The sequence below is a fragment of the Polypterus senegalus genome, chromosome 8, assembly GCF_016835505.1.
Source record: "Polypterus senegalus isolate Bchr_013 chromosome 8, ASM1683550v1, whole genome shotgun sequence".
Lineage (NCBI taxonomy): Eukaryota > Metazoa > Chordata > Cladistia > Polypteriformes > Polypteridae > Polypterus > Polypterus senegalus.
Window position 1 is genome coordinate 122978143 of NC_053161.1, and position 18003 is coordinate 122996145.

At 36.2% G+C, this 18003-nt stretch overlaps 1 protein-coding gene across 9 annotated transcripts in view; it reads left to right on the forward strand.

The window, feature by feature from the left end:
• The window catches only part of syt1a (synaptotagmin Ia), a 1201488-nt gene that overhangs the window by 1059070 nt on the left and 124415 nt on the right, over positions 1–18003 (forward strand). For all 9 annotated transcript variants that reach the window (XM_039761735.1, XM_039761726.1, XM_039761732.1 and 6 more), the window contains 2 exons: positions 11235–11402; positions 12684–12851. In XM_039761735.1, the coding sequence (XP_039617669.1) occupies positions 11235–11402; positions 12684–12851 (336 nt within the window). The remainder of the gene's footprint in view (positions 1–11234; positions 11403–12683; positions 12852–18003) is intronic.

Consider the following 18003-nt stretch of genomic DNA (forward strand, 5'->3'; position numbering starts at 1 on the left):
TAAAAATAGTTAGATTGAATTTATATGCTTATGTCCTTGTTTCTTTTATTTCTCTTGTGTTGAGGTTATATCTTGTTTTGTTTTGTTTTTCTTTTCTATCCTTAGTATTTTTTATTTTTCCAATGTAAAAAGATATACTTTGTGTTAGAGAAATGAGGTCTCCTGTATCAGCTCTCAGATATGGGGAGACGCTACATTGGTGTAACTCTTGTACTGCATCATGTGTTTAAGGACAAAGAAGGGCAATTCCTAGCATCTGGACTAAGACTGCTATACAGCTGTTCATTATAACTGAAATGGAACACTAATGTTGGTTTGTTTGTAGATGATAGATAGATAGATAGATAGATAGATAGATAGATAGATAGATAGATAGATAGATAGATAGATAGATAGATATGTTGTTGTGTAACGCAAAGCAGGTTTGAAAAGAGATAAAGTATTGCTTATTCTACAAAGACATTCTAAAATGGCCTAGACCCATCATTTTTGTCCATTCCATTTTCATTTGTGTTATTATTTGAAATATTTTGCTGAATTCAAAACTCTAAATCAAAGTCAGATTTTTGTTAAATATAAATATGGAATAAACAATGATATATGCCAATTACTTCAGTCAGTTTCAAGTTATTTCAAAGACAATTGTGGGTTCTTTGTTTTTCATTGAAGGGTACCAACAAATTTGTCCATGTCTGTAGATTGAGTGTAGTGTAGTGTAGATAGATACATATATACTTTATTGATAGCAAAAGGAAATTGTGTCATTACAATACGCAAATCCATAATCTTTTGGGTAGAGATAGAATTCCCTTCTGCTAAAAAACATAATAGTCTTATACTTCATTCACCCTCTTGTATTAATAATGTCAAAACTTTACCTTCTGATCATCCAAACACAGGTCTTTTTTTGTTGTAAAAACTCAAATTACTTTCAGTTGCCCAGATCATCTTTCATTCCAGAAAAAACATTCTGAATGAGGCTTTTGAATTGCAATGCCATTCTGATTCCACTGTAATTTCAGGGTTGTTTGCACAGCACAAACACTGCTAAAGTAGTTTTATCAGTCTGTGAGCAATACTATGAATGCCTCTGACATAACATGGAAGGTAGGCTGTAAAGTAAAAATGGCCTGAAAAGTCATTTGGTTAAACCCTTGGCATTAGACTTTTCTCAGTCAGCCTGTCTTGTCATATGACACCCACCCTAGCTAAAGATTAATAAACAGCATGCGTGACCGCAACCCGGACATCCTTTATTTACTAGCGACACTACGGTTGAGTTCTAACATGAATCCTACTTTAAAAACTAGAAAAACACCCAGCAGGATATAAAAGAGTGCGTATATGCATATATCAGACTAAAGGGAGATTAAACCTTATACTTTAGGAAATACATTAAGAATTTCTCGAGAAGCAGTTTCAAGCACAGTGCATAATTGGAAATCATTTTTCTTTTCATCAGTTAGAATTTTATCATATACAAAATGACACATTATGTTTTTCAATATATTTGGCCACATTGAAATTAGTTGCTGATTTTTTTCCCTTTATCCTCATTCTGCCATCATAGCTGTTCATGGTGCAATTTATAGTCCACTGCATCACACTACATTTTTAATTTCTAGGCTGTGCTAGTTGATTCATTTTGATTGGGTGATGTAGCAAACTAATAGTAAGGCATATGTGTTGAGAGCTATAAATGGGAGAGTTAATTATCATTTAGCTGTAAATGTGACAAGAGCCGCGCTTTTTCATCATGCAGCTCTCTGGCGCACAATACCTCAGATGTGCTATGCAGAGCTTAAAATGGAAACAAGTTTTTTTTCCAAAGTCACTCCTCAAAAATGGTGTTTTTTTTAAAACTAACTATATATTTAAACTGTCACTGTCCTCATGACTATGAGTTTGAGTTTTTCTCTGTGTTTTCCAGTATTCCTCTCACGTCCCAAAGGCTCATATGATTATCTGACAACCCATGAGCTAAAAGTAAATGCAGAAAGGGGGTTTACTAACTAAAATAAAGTGAAAATAAAACCTAAGATTTCCGGACTTTACTAAAAGTGATCAACCCTATTTTGCATGGTTGGTATACTTACCTAAGAGTGCATATGCCTATTTTTCTCCTTTATTGACCATTGTCCCTTTCTCCTGTCCTCTCTGGCCATCCTTCCTCTCACTAGTTGACAGATTATTCTCAACCACTTCTTAATTCCAAGTTCAGTGGTCTGTGAACTAAGAGGGGCATCTAAGCCCTAGGAGTGCCAAAACACACTTTCAAAAATGCCCAATAGAGGGGGATATCATTGTCAAACCCTGGCAAGTAATAATGGTAAATGTAGGATCTTTAAAAAATGAAAGTTTTATTTCACAAAAAGCTCTGTTGCAGTGTGAAACTCTGAGTAGCACAAAAGGTATGCAATGCCAGTAAAACCCAATTCCAAAAGACTGATTGATTGATTGATTCATTGATTTTAATAACTTCAAGGGAAAATTCAAATGCATACAGCAACAGAAACCTAATCAATCAATAAATATGTAAATAAAAATAAACTTAAGGATTACCCCGGATGGAAGCATTGAATTGCCTGATAGCAATATGCAGAAAAAAACCTCAGAGGTGCTTCTTAGCATACCATGGTGGAATGACCATGTAGCTATAATTGTTCCAAGAGGGCATCCTCCAATTCTGCCACAATCCTCTTTTCCCCTCAGCTTCCAGTATGTCCAGGGTTTGCCCTGTGAGCGAGCAGGCTTTCCTGACAAGTTTGTTCAGGCATTGTGCTTCTTTTGCAGTCAGGTTGTTTATCTTGGAGACGGCTGCATAGAACATCACACTGACTACTATGGATTGATAGAACATTTCCAACAGCTTGCTGCACACATCAAAAGACTAGTCTCTATAGACAGTACATTACAGTCCAAAAATGTCAAGTATTTCTGCACTTCTGGTTTTTGGCTACAATAACCAATCCACAGGAGGCCCCAGACAAGCCATATTGGTAGAGCCCAACAATGAAAGTGGAGGAAATTATATCAGAAACGAGGGTGAAAAATTCACAAATGGAAAAGGTGTTGGATTGCACATGGAAACTTTCACAAATGGAGAGGAGAAGAATTTAGAGTCCCAGCAAATCATTAGACCAGCTAAGATTATATTATACATGTAGAATATGGTAACTGTGTTCTATGATAGCTGACCTGACCTGTTCATCCCAGACATTTCATGAGCTTGTTTCAGACTAAGTGAAGTTATAATATTTGGTCCAATGTCTCTTGTTATCGTTGTGTTTGTCATTATAAGACAATCAGTGTGATCTACTGACTAAGACTCTGAACCACAGTTACTGACTTAGCCTAACCCTGTCACTCACTGTGTGATCTTGAGCTAGTCACTTGGCTCTGCTAGTACAGTTGTTAAAAGAAGGGATATGTACACAGTACTGCTATACCTTTTTACTTGTGATTGTGTTAATTTGTAAAAAGGTGCCCTATAAAATAGATAATAGGACTTATGATTAGTTTTATTATTTTACAGTACTTAGAAGAGTTGAGCTTAGATAGTCCCATCATGGACACTAATTTGAAAGTGGAGACAAAAGACATAATTATATTGCGAAAGTGATTAAATTCACACTCTTCAAAAGTCAAATTGGTTAAAGAGACATAATCTTTATAGTGTAAGTGGCCACTTTACACAAACAAACTTGATTCTATTATTGTGTATATACAATATGTTTACTGACTCACACTCTCATGAACAAAACACTCTTTCTCATTTAGTTTAAATTTGGCGGGATGGTATATATATCACATTAGTTATCCTCTACGAAAAGACATTTTGATATATCAATGTTTAGGGGTAGAAAACACCCCTAGAATAGAAAAACTAAGTACAAGGTTGGAAGGGAGTCGTCATACTTGTTTATATACAGAGCATATACTTCAAATATGGGAGTGGGGGATAGGCAACCCTTGGTGGTGAAATACAGGCAATATTGCAGAGAACTATGATAACCCCTTGAAGGTCAGACCTAAACAAAAACAATAATCTAAACACTAGCCAGCATGGTTTATGATAGGAAGGTCCTGCCAAAGCAATCTTTTAGATTTTTTTTGAAGAAGTAACCAGAGAAGTTGACAAAAACAAAGCATACAACGTAATTTACCTAGACTTAAAAAGGCTTTGATCCATTTAATTCTGAAGATAGAAGCTGTAGGCATCAAAGGTTACCTACAAAACTGGATCTTTAGTTAGTTGACTGACAGGAGACAAAGAGTACAAATATAAGGAGAATGTATCACATGGAGTGAGGTCTTCAGTGGAGTCCCTCAGGAGTCTGTCCTTAGCCCATTACTTTTTCTGATTTACATTAATGGAATTGATATAGTTGGCATAGTTAATAAACTTGTGAAGCTCACAGATGACACTAAAATTGGAGAAATGGCTGACACTAAGGAGGCAGAAAAACAATTCAAAATGATCTTGACAACCTTCAGAATTGGGTGAACTCTTGGAAAATTCAGTTTAGTGTAGATAAGTGCAAAGTGCTACACGTGGGCAAAAGGAACATCAATTATAGGTACAAGATGGGGGACACTGTCATACAGGAAGCAACCTCTTAAATGGATTTAGAGGTATTTGTTGACACAACATGTTCATCAACTAAACAATGCAAAGAAAAAAATTAAAAAGGCAAATAAAATGTTATATCATAAAAACTGATTAATTTAAGTGAAAGGATGTTATGCTCAAACTATATAATGCACTAGTGAGACAGCATCTGGAGTATTGTGTTCAATTCTGGTCACCACACTACAAGAAACTTGAGCAGTACTTGAAGCTTTGCAGATGAGAGCAACCAAGTGCAACCCAGTACTTAAGGATGTGTCCTACTCAACAGACTCCAAGAAGTAAACCTCTTTAGTCTTGAGCAGGGGATCTACTCCAGGTATTTAAAATCCTCAAAGGCATTGATAAAACTGACCCAGCAACATTCAGCTTAAGTATGAATCACATGCTTGAGGAAATTAAGGCGAAGTGCATTTAAAACTGAGGCCAAGAAGCACTTCTTTAAGCAAAAAGTGAGGGGACTCGGGAACAAACTACTGAGTCATGCAGTTGAAGCAGAAACCATGCCAACCTATAAGAAGAATCTGGATGAGATATCAGGAGAGCTTAGCTATTAGCTAAACAAACAAACTTCATGGACTAAATTATCTCCTCTCATTTGTAAAATTTCTTATGTTCTTATGGGCCGTTACTCTCAGGTTCACAAAACAGGAAGAGAGAAGTACCAGTACAACATACCAGTCCACTTCAAGCCGAGGGTGCAATACAGGGCAGGATAGGCCATGAGAGTTGGCATGCCTTAATTAGTTTAAATGCAACTCAGTAAAGGGGTCCCCTACGGACAAAGCAAAGAGGAGGCGAACATTGTTCACAGTGCACCATATTATCTCTCGTCACCTATTCTTTTCTGTACAGTGCTTAAAACATTCAATTCACTGCATGCACCAAGTAAATGTGCAGTCTGTAAACATCAATGCTGTTTGTAATAATAAGTTAAAGTAAACCACGATTCAGTGATATATTGCTTTTGATCTAATCTTTCAAAACTTTACAAGGTTATACATCGAATCATTACATTCAAATCTGATTGAACCTAGCATTTTTACAGGATGTGCTATAGGGTGAAATTACTGTACCTTTGTACCCCAAATTCCCATTATTTCTACTAATTATCTGTTTGAATTTAAAAAAAATACAGTTTAATGTAAAACTGTGCTTTTCAATGATCATCAACAAAAGCAAACGCTGGTCAGTAGGAAAAGAAGAAATTGATCTATGACAGAAATATTTTACTCACGGCCAGTTGTATGTAGTACAGTATATTCAAGAGTAAGGAACTTGAGTGATAATAATATCAGCCTCTATTAAAGCAAAAACAACACATGTTGGATACAGAAAAGTACTCAGTTAGGTACTGGAAATAGTACTTCTTTTTTTATTTTATTAATTTCATTGTAATCATTCCATACAAATAGATCAATTTTTACAAAAAATAGGACTGAAAACAAATTGACCACCACCCCTTGTTCATACCCCTTCTGATACATCCAATTAACTGACGGCACCACAAATGAGGCCCATTGTTTTAGGAAATTTTCACAGCTAGTTTTCATATATCAATCATCCCACCTTTAACTTGAGTTTGGCCTCCTTCTTTTCCTCCAACATCAGTGTTACTTTTTCAACTGATTTTAGTCATAGATAACTCTGGTCTGAACCCCAGAAATGCCACAGTGATCTGAATTGATAAAGACAGCTGGTGCTTTTAAACTTCCTGGTTAGATGATGTCAGACAAACAAAGATAATAACTGTCATCGCTCGTGTCCTGATCTTTTGTCTTACCTGATACTAATATCAACCTCAGCGTGGTAGGGCTGCTGAGTCACAAACATTTTATTTATTACAGTACTGAGTAATCTATATTGCACTGTTGTTGTGAAATGTGGGTTTGCAAGCTGTTATAGCTATTATGTGTTTGCTTGATTTACTGATAGCATCTGCAAGAAAGAATTTTGTTGTAATTGACAATAAGTAAATATAAGTTTTATGGTCTGTGGACTCGATACAGGTCTACAATTTGCTTCAGAAGTGTTTGTATACATATGGTACAACCTTTTAATAATATCTGACGGTATTACACCTCAGTGTCAATTTTTAATTTTTGATTCAGTTCAGAATTCGCATTAAATTGTCCTCTGCATATGGTGTTTTCTTCTGAGCTGGTGGCCACCATCTGTTCTGTTTACTCCATCAGAATTCCCGAAGGTCTGCTTTGAGCCTTGTGAATCCAAAAAGCACATATCATTGTTTGCAGTATGCTAATATCGCATACTAGGGATATACATGTGTCCTTAATTTTAATTCCTTTAAAACTTGTTAAAATAAAGAAAATATTTTTTTTCCACAGGAAGTTTAAGGATACATAAATAGGGTCTTAAATATTCAGGATGGCTGTCAAAAGGCTTAGATAATGTCGTCTTAACTTTTCCCCATCCTATCAACCCAACTATTTCATTGCCTATGCATTTAACTAGCTCTCCTGTACAATACATTAATGTTTAATGAATGTAAACAAAAACAGCAAGATCTGACAAAGATTTGATAGCCATATTTCAGAGGCTGTAAGATGTTCCATTAATGGAAGCCTGAAATAGACACTTACAGTTTTGATTAAGCTTCTCCTTCTGCACTTGATCCCAAAATGAATACCCGCTCCTTGTTGTCCTGGGGTCCAGAATAGGTGGGGTTAGAGGTGGAGATAAGAGGCAGCTTGTCAACCTGGACCTTCTCTTGAGACCTATAGCAGGAAAAGAAAATACATAAGTGGATGTGTTACACCTAAATCCTTGCTGAAATCACACTATGCTGTCACATATGACAATGTGAAATCATTTAGAAGTTCTGAACATGTTTGGGAAAGCTATTTTACAATATCAGTTGAATCAAAAATAATGTACTGTTTTGTGTATGTATTTAGCAGTGGCTGCTGGTGAGAAAAAAATGGGTTGGGGTGCAGTATTTGGGGGGACAAACTGAAGCAGCACTTATCTATTATATTGCCTTTCATATCTATCTATCTATCTATCTATCTATCTATCTATCTATCTATCTATCTATTCATACCACATGCTTTCGTGGTCCTCATCATAGTGCCAATGCACATCTTGGCCTGTCCAGTACCAGACCCATAGGACAAATCCAGACTAAAATATATTATACCTTTTCCACCATGCTGCCCAGCCTAGTGCCAAATTTCCCATTTCTACTGTGCTCCAAAATTTCAGCCAGTGATATCCACAGTCCCCTTATTATTCCCATAACTTGTCCTTTAGTTGAGGAAAGGAACAGGTGCGCCTGACACCCAAATTTTATACTACTCCTTTCTCTAAATTGCCCAAATCTCTGCCACATTGCCCAGGTAATAATAATAATAATACTAATAATAATAATACGTTTTATTTATATAGTTCCCTATCCTGTCAAAACACACACCATACTGTCCACAGCAACACCTCCGTAATCTTCCAATAACGTGCATTTCCGTCTGTCCTATAACACATCCATAGCATAAGTCCAGCTGAAATCTTATTCTGCTTCTGCTAACAGAGTGCCCAGTCCTTGGTCATTTCCACTGTATTCCATAGATCCACATCACTAGCCCTCTGATTTTTCTCAAGTCTTGCATCACAGTTTATCATTTACCACACCCAGAGAGTCATTCCCACCCTAATTTTATTCTATACTTGCTGCCAGCCTGCCCAGTCCTATGAAGGTTTGCCAGGCTTACCTCACCTGGGCACAGATTAACATTGTAAGATCCACAGACCCCATCTTAAAACATAACTTGCCCCCCAACCTGTCTTGTGCCACACTCACAGGACAAGCCCGACCTAAATATTATTCTGCATTTACAATCAGGGTGCCTGTATTTCCTTGAGCATAAATTTTGCCCTCCTTTCTTTCAAGCCTGAAAATTTTTCAATTACTTTCTTATTGAGTTATTTCACTATGCCTACCAAAAAGTAGCCTCATGTTATTGTCTAGATCAGTGTTTCCCAGCCTTTTTTCTGTAGTGGCACACATTTTGTAACCAGAATCTTCCCAAGTCACACCACTAATTTATTAACCACAAACACATTCTATCTCATACATGTGTTCAACTGTCCAAAGGGCATACTTATTGAGCACTTTGGTGGCATCTCGAAGCTGTTTCACCCCTTTGCCTGCCCCTTTCTACCTCACTGACAACTTGTACGCCCACTATCCACCAGGGCGCATGGTGATCATGGAGCTGCTTTTATGCCAGCTTCTCCAGGTAGACCTGTCTTCCTTAGATAGGCCACGACCAAATGCGAAGCCTGTCCCTCCGAGTTTCAGTGTGTTATACTGTTTATTCCATGGCATACTTGGGTAGCTCTCATGGTGCACCACTGCAACTACTTTCATGCCTCTTGCATTTTTTAGAAAAATGTTTTAGGTCTCGTACCACCATCCTCGATCATTTGCCTGTTGTTGAATTCTTAAGTCAGGCTCAAGCTCCTTTATCTCCTTTTCATCTCCAAGTGAACAATTTATGAACGGGTTTTTCCTTAAAGAAATAGCAAAATTTTCTTTTATTTCTGAAGTTCCACTTAAAGTTGCCATCTCCCTAAAGTCGTGCTCACTTATTTTTATTTACGTTAATGGCAGGTGTGAACTGTGAACCATTGATGTGAACTGGGTGGTCCAGATCTAATTATGCGAATCCAGATCGTCTGGATGACTTTGATTTATGTGTGGACGATTCCAGTTAGGCGCAAACATGATTCTTCATGTCATCAATTTGCACACTTCTCGATGGTCCGGGATTTTTCGGGTGATTTTCTATGTAATAAACTTAATAAGTTATAGCATAATGAAAATTGCATAATTAAATCTGGATCACCCTATAGTATATTGACGATTGTCCAATCATAATAAATTAAAAAATCTTAAAGCAATACTAATTCGCTGCCAATAAATGTGGGAATGTCCAGGGGGCAGAGAACTGCGTCCCATCGATATTGTTTTCCCAATTCATTTTTTTATTGATGTATAAATTACACATTAATTTTGATTCAACCACACTTCAACCTTCTTTACATAACTGATGTCTAAAATGAGTTATTGAATACAGGGTACTACTGTTTTATTTCTTGCTTAATGCAAAAATTGAAACAGCCTGCATAACATTAATTTACAATATACAGTAGGCATAGAATGGTCAAAATCTGCTGTCCACCTTTGCCACTTTTAAAGTATATTCGCTTCACTGATTGCCTGGAACCTTACTCAGCAGGCAGTGAGATATTCTCCCTCTAAGTTCATCTGGTCATATAAGCTGGTTTGAAAAGGCAGATTTTCATGTGCTTTTAGGGTAAAATAATAGATAAAGAAAAGTTTTAGAAACTAGGTGACATGGTAAAAGGAACAATATGTTTATGTAATGTCAATTAAAAATCAGGTTTAGTAGCAAACACACAAATATTGGGCATAAGGCAAAATCCGAAAATCACAAGCAAACATCAAAGACAAAATGTAATTCCTGGTTTGATTTTGCCCACTCCTCCATCTTGGAATAGTGTCATGGTTGGCACCACCAATTTACCAAGATGGACAGATCAGAAGCAATATCTGATACGAATCGGCTGTAACAATGGCTTTCTGCCCGTGTTTAGTTTTTAGACGCGATGCGTGAATATTTTGTTATAATTCTCTTTGTTTTGTAAAGCACACTCTTAATGGAGCTATATAAAATAATGACTTGTCTTCAATTACTATTATTGAGAACGGTTTTCTGCTTCATTTCATCACTTCTGGGTTGGACTAAGGTTGCCAGTAATGCATGCGTTTCAACTACATGCTGAGCATCTTAAATGACTCTTGGTTTGGCTAATACCATTGTCATCTTCAGGATCTTGGATCCCAGCTGCAGTGTCTTTTCTATGGAGTTTCTCTTTTTTGTTTCCTCCCACAATTTAAATACATCCTGTTATGTTTAATAAAAACTATAAACTGGTGAAGTGTGAGCCATTGAGTGATAATGTGTGCGTGCCCAGCAATGAACGTGCAGGCCTTCCATGGCTGGCTACCTGCCATGCACATGTTGTTGTTGGGAATAGATTGTGAATTGTTACCACCTGTGCTAGAGGAGTTATATTAAAACAATGATGTTAAATGAATAGCATTTACACGTCCATCAAATAAGAAATATTGTTGTTATACAACTACAAAATATATATACATATATAGTCAATATACAGAACATACTGTATGTGTGTTACTAATTATACATGCATTTTACATATACACACACAAATACATATTGTATATATATATAATTTATGTATATGCATAATGTATGTTTTAAGAGTTGAGAAACTAGTTTGAACATAAAACAATGGGTCAATAAAAAAGAAAGATCCAAATTCTGATGTGACATTAAAGTGCTCTTGAGAGCTTTACCTGTGCCTTGGAGGAAACAATTCTAATTTAGTTTTGCCATCCCATTTTTCGTTTATTGAGTTTTTGTGATCGCTGTTGAGCATTCTTATACAGTGTGGCCTTTATCAGAGTAAAGTGATTCTTCAATTTCTGCTGCCAGCAACTGTCTACTGAAAGCTTCTTTATTTCTTTCTCGTGCAGCTTATTGTGGGGATTATTCAAGCTGCAGAACTGCCGGCCTTGGATATGGGAGGAACGTCTGATCCTTATGTGAAAGTCTATCTGCTTCCTGATAAGAAGAAAAAATTTGAGACAAAAGTCCACAGAAAAACCCTTAATCCCAGCTTTAATGAGCAGTTCATTTTCAAGGTAGGCTATAAATATACCGTCTGATTTTATGGGTTTCTGCTGATAATTGCCTTAAGTAAGAAATAATCCCTCTTTTGGAATATGTGAATAAAAATTGCCCCAGATATTCTATCGTATAACAACCTAGATAACATAAAAATATTTCAGAATGACAAACTCCCTTGCATATGGGACTGTGAGTACGTGGTCACAAAATGTGCATTTATATATTTCAAACATAAAAAATGACAGCTATATTGTGACTTACAGTATTTACAAATGGTAGCATTTCCAAGTGAATTAATTATTAGAAACAATTTCATGTTCATTCAACATATGAAGGGGAAACCAAAAATTCCCAGAACATGAAAAAAAATAACTATATTATTAAACTTACAAACAGTTCTTTTTTAGTTATCTTCAAAATACTCTTCTTGAAATGCAACATACATCTCAGAGCTTCTCCTATTCCTTGAAACATGTCCTGTACTCATCTTTTGTGGCTGAAACTAGGCAAAACTATTTCACCTTTTCGCAATTCTTCTTCTACTTGTAATTCGCCACCTATCTAAATCACACCATTTACTCAGTGACACAGAGAAATTTATACAAAGAAAAAACGGTGTTTGTTAGCCATCTGCAAATTTCTGTCCTTTTTGCTCTGAAAACATTCATTAGTGTAGCATTTTACACAATTGTGTTAACTTTGGGCAATATGACATCATGCAAGAGTGAAATTATTGCAAGTTGAATTATACCCTTGAACTCCTAGATTACTTAGCACCATACCCTTACTGTGTATGAAGTAATGTTTGGCATACTTTCTGGTGTGCAGGCTCAAAAGGAAAAACAGTCAATCCAATATAATTCCACTAAAATGTATTTAAATGTGATCTGCAGTTGGAACCCGTATTAATTTAAAAAGTAAATCAGCCATCAGTACCGTATTACACTCTCAGCAGATTGTAGGTGACTGCCTTTACTGCTGTATCAGTAGCATATGTCAGGAGATTTCTGCCCTGAACATTTGCCAGCACAATTGATGTTAGCAAATTTACAGTGCTTCCAAACATCAGGCAGCTGTAAGTTACAAGACAAGGTCAGCCTCCGCTGTAGGTGCACAATTATCGTATTGAAGAATGCAGAAGCGGAGCCCTAGCCATTGCTGCAATTATAATGAGTCACCGAGCTATTTGTTATCGCTTTGAACATAATGCCTATCATTTTAGATGCCTTAACACTTGCAATACAATAATTAAACAGTGAGAGCCAATTGATTAAAAACATATTTTTTCACACTAGGTGCCCTATGCTGAACTGGGAGGAAAAACTTTGGTGATGTCAGTTTATGATTTTGACCGATTTTCCAAGCATGATATCATTGGGGAAATTAAAGTGCCTATGAACACGGTTGACTTTGGTCATGTAACTGAAGAATGGCGGGACCTTCAAAGTGCTGAAAAAGAAGAGGTAAGCAGACTCTTGTATCTTAACACTCTACTTTCTTACAACTGAACTTTTTCTCTGCTCTAACTTTCTTAATGTCATCTAGCAGGTGTCAGCATTTTAAGCACTGCCTCCGTGCAATTAATGTCTGAGTTGTCCTCTGAATTTTCTTGTGAGTTACGGATTTTCTCTGAAACTCCAAGCCAGTTGTCAATAGTGGCCTCTAGTGGACCCTAGAGGAGTTATATTTTGAGATTGACTATTCTTGCACGTTACGTACAGGACTCTACGTATTTAATTTTCAAGTGTCCTTGAGAAACAATGCTGAAATTCTGTCAGTCCTCAATAGATAAAATGCACGTTTTTCTCTCTGTACTTGTAAAGAAAATGATCATTAACAATAAAATCCTGCAGGTAAAGTTAAAGGTATTGCATTTAATTAGCAAGATGAATCACTAAACACTCAAAAGGACAATGGCTGATGTGTTGTATATATTGTAAACTGAAAGATTTGTTAATCAGATATATGTCAGCTATGAGCACCCGACTTAAAGTGTCTACAAATGTTTGTCTAAATTATAATTATACATTTTACCAAATGTTATATACTGCTGTTATCCTTACTATCTAAACTATAAAGCTGAATGTGTGTTTGCCCAGTATCTCCAACAAATTCTACACAAATTCTCCATTTGTACAGGCTAGGTGGTCCCACACTGCTGGCAACTTGATAAGAATAAGAGTGTTGCTGTTGATACCATAAATAAAATTTTATGAATGTTACTTACTCCTGAAACAAATAATACTTAGCAAAATATGTGACCTCGTCAAGTATTCTATGAAGGTATTGGTGATTTCTTAAAGCCACTATCACAAAACAATTAAAAAAAAAAAGAGATTACTAATTGATATACTAGCTACTCCATTCAGGGGTCTTTGCTTTCTTCTGTTGTGTCCCTTCTGTACTTGTGTGGCCGACAACCCCTTGGTAGGTGGAGGTGATTTGTTTTGTTTTTTTTAGTTGGAGCCATGACACCGAGGTCTTGTATGACAAGCCTCATTTTCTGCTGAGCTCAACTCTGTGCATACTTATTGACTGATTAGAGGTAGCTTTAATTTATACTTTTGCTAAAATTTCTCTCTAACAGCTTTATATGCTCTCTATGTGTTGAATATTTACATATTTCTGGGAAACGTAAAAAGTTGAAAAAATTTACAACAAAAAGAAGGATTTCTTTAAATAAGTCCGTAAATTAAGTCATTTTTTTTTTTTAAATAAAGTTGCACTCATGAGTTGATGCTCATGCTGTGGATTTTGCATTGCCGGCCTGTGTTCATGTGAATTTCAAAAATGTGAATTTAGTGTAACGCAATTTCAGAGCAAGTCATTGTGGGTATCCTGCAAATGCAACCCATTCAAGTGCCACTTAACTGTTTCTTCATTACTTGATGGTGTGCATAACGATATTTAAACGCAATATGTTTACTAGAATCTTTTATCTTCAAAATCTTTCAACACTGATGCTTTACAGCTTGGTTAGAAGATAACCATATTTTTGTTTCTATTCTTGTTTTTCATCATTTTCTCTTAATTATTATTATTATTATTATTATTATTGATAGTTTTTGCTTTTCTTCTTCTCACCTGATGTTTTATGGGGGTAACCACTAAATCCAAATCTCAACCAGAGATCAAAGTGATTTATCCAAATGCCTTTCATGGGATGAGTGCAGTGCCCTTTGCGACAGTCTTCGCAACATTGCTCATCTGCATTCTTTCCTCAGTGTGAAAGATACTGAGTCACTCATTCACGCTTCCATCACTACCTGTCTGGACTATTGCAATGCTTTGTTTTATGGCCTTCCGACTAAATATATCAACAGATTGCAATATGTTCAGAATTCTGCTGCTCGTTTACTTACAGGCACTAAAAAATCTGCTCATATCACTCCTGTCCTCTATGAGTTACATTGGTTACTAGTTTCTTCAAGAATCAAATATAAAATTGTCCTTCTTACTTTTAAGGCCCTTCATGGTTTAGCCCCTCATTATCTGTCTGATCTGCTGCTTCCTTACACTCCTGCCTATGCATTACGTTCATCGGACGCTAAGTTACTCACTGTACCTAAATACAGGTTAATAACTATGGGTGGCAGAGCTTTCAGAGTGATAGCCCCTAAAACTTGGAATTCCCTCCCTCTCAGCCTTCGCATGGAAAAGTCTATTGTTAATTTCAAACATCTGTTAAAAACATATCACTTCAATGAGTATTATTCTTCATGTATGTAATTTCTACTGTCTTGTATTGAATTGTAAAGTGTCCTAGAGTGTATGAAAGGCGCTACATAAATAAAACTTATTATTATAATCTTCTGCATTTCACTGCCTAATGGATGGCCTAGGATCAACGAGGTTTTGATTAAATCATTTCTTGATTGTTCCTGATGCTCTGATTATAACTGGCACAAATTTTGTTTTTACTTTCCATACCCTGCTGGCTTTAATGTCCACTTCTTTATATTTGCTGAGGTTCTTCATTTGTTTCAGCATAATGTTTGATTCATTTGGGATGGCTATCTTGATAAAGAGGCAGGTTTCTTTTTCTTTGATTGCAGCACATCTTATTATAATCTAGTTTACAATCACCTGCATACAAGTTAACTATAATTTATACAACTTCCCGTATTGATACTGTTTGTATCTGTATGTGATGTTGGCGAGTCTTTCAATGCAATTTATTTTTTGCCATCCTTACATTTTGGTAAAAAGTAGAAAGTCACATTTAATATATTGTCAACTCTTCAAAGCTGACCCATTACATTTATGTGGTCAGACAATGAGGTGCATTGATTTAAACATACTGTATATTTATTGTTTGCATTTGATCCCACAGGCACAATCCCATAGTTGTTTTAAAGTTAACTGATTAAGTTGTTCATGACAACATTTTTCAGAAATGCTTTACTGAATTAGTCAAGCAGGCTGAATTAAAATGATAATTGGCTTCTCTCAGGCAGACAGGCGATGTCAGTTATGGGGAAATCTCTCCTCTGCGGCATCAAGGCATTGAGGCATGAGGCAAGTTGAAGAAAATTCATATTTATTCAAAGACCTATTTAATGGCTGTAACAATACAAAACATAAAGACAAACAAAACAAACATTCTCTTGAGTATCCATGATATCTTAACTGGACAGCCTAAGCTCTGTCTTTACTCCTCACATTGTAAAAGGTCCCGTACAGGGATCCTAGTCCTTGTTAGGCATTGGCAGGCAGCCTTCAAGCCACAGTTACTCTCATTGTAGCTTCTATATACCTTCATGAATTGTATTGACCTTGTGCTTGCCAGTCAAATGTTCACCCTACTGAAAAGGGCCCAAGCCATGGTATAGATAATTATACACAACTGCTAATGGTCTGTTACTCTGGTGGTGGTACATGGACATTTATTTTGGTAGTGAAATCTTGATAGGAAGTGACTACTCACCATCAGAGCTCCTAAACAGACTAGTGAATAGGAAAGGGTGGATGCAATATACTTTTCTAAGTTAAAACATAACAATAAGTTTGTTTTTTGACAAATGCTACTAACCAGAAGCTACCCTTTTAAACATGTAATTAAAATATTAATGAAACTCAACAACATTGCCAAACTACATATAATTATATATGAAGTGTGGTGTTACATTAATTGTCTAATGCTGGCAATGTAAATAGCACAATACATTTGGACTTCAAATTTATCAAACCTGCTTAATCCAAAAGCCTATCCCATCAACAATGGATGCAAAGCAGGAATCCACCGTGGACAGGGTCTACCCATACACATAGTTATACTCGCACAGGAATAGTTTAGAGTTATAGTCAACTTTACCAACAATCATGAGCAGAACAGCAAATGCAACAGCACGCTTCAGAAGTTGAAATATACTGTCTTCTTCTTCAGTAGCTATTCCCGTTTTTATATGGGGTAGCTATTTCTTTTGCCTAGACTTCTCCAATAGAAGTGATATTTAAGGTTGGGTGCCTTTCCTGATGTTGACCTTCTCCATTAATCTGGATGTTAAACTGACTCCAAAATGGAGTCTGGGTGAGTTGAAATATGCTGTAAAGAACATAGATGTTATAGGCTCTTAGCTAAGGTGTCCCAATATCTCATTCAGATACTTTTAAATAACTGTCAGAGGTTCCTCTTAAACTGCATGACTCCATATTTGGATGAGATTTCCATTACCCTTTGTGTACACTTTGGAATGAAATGTGTATACTACATAAAAATAGTGAAAAGAAGATAGTAGAAGATCAGGCAAATATATGGTCAAAAATCAACATGGATTTGAAAGTGAGGGATCAAACTATTCAGACACCAAATGCAAAATGGAATTAAAAACTCAGTAGTCATAAACGCTGTAGCAGAAGTTGAAAACCAAAAGTAACAAGTAACAATGACTAACTGAAGATTGAAGTACACAAGGTTGCTGTTTGCATTTATCCGAAAAGCTTGATTGTTTGTGTGTTCGTGTTTAAATAAATGGGGAGAAATTACTTCAGGGCAAAATGTATCACGTGACTTCTTAATCACGTGACTATCAACCAGCCGAGCAACAATGAATAACATGGCCACATCCATGCAAGGAATGACATGAAATGACAGCAATCTCAGCGAAGCCAAAAAAGCAAAATGGCATAGGTTGCAATAAAAATGATAAACTTCCTGAACCATAAAAAAACAAAGAAAAATCAAAGTAATTATTAAATGACATAAACTCAGAGTCATTGTAGTCACCTGGGCAATTAGTCTGTGAATTTCACTTACCTAGGGAATGTTGGTGGAAAGTCATTAGCTGTTAATCTAATTAGACTGGCATCTACTTGGTTCCTCCATTTATATAATGTTCTTTTAACGCATCATATAACTAGAAGAAAGCAGGATCATGGTACAATGCTTACCACTTCTGCCTTACAGCCCCAGAGAAATGCATTCAAATTGAGGCCCAACAATCCTTTGTGTCAGGTTTTTCAACTTTCCCATTGTGTGTTTGCTCCAGATACCTCTCCCATGTATTAATAAAGAGCAAGATACATTACCTGGTGACTCTAAAATGTCCTGGTTTAAATACTGCTTTAGTCTCAATATATCTGACATTGACTATATCTTCTTGCTTCCTTGTTTAA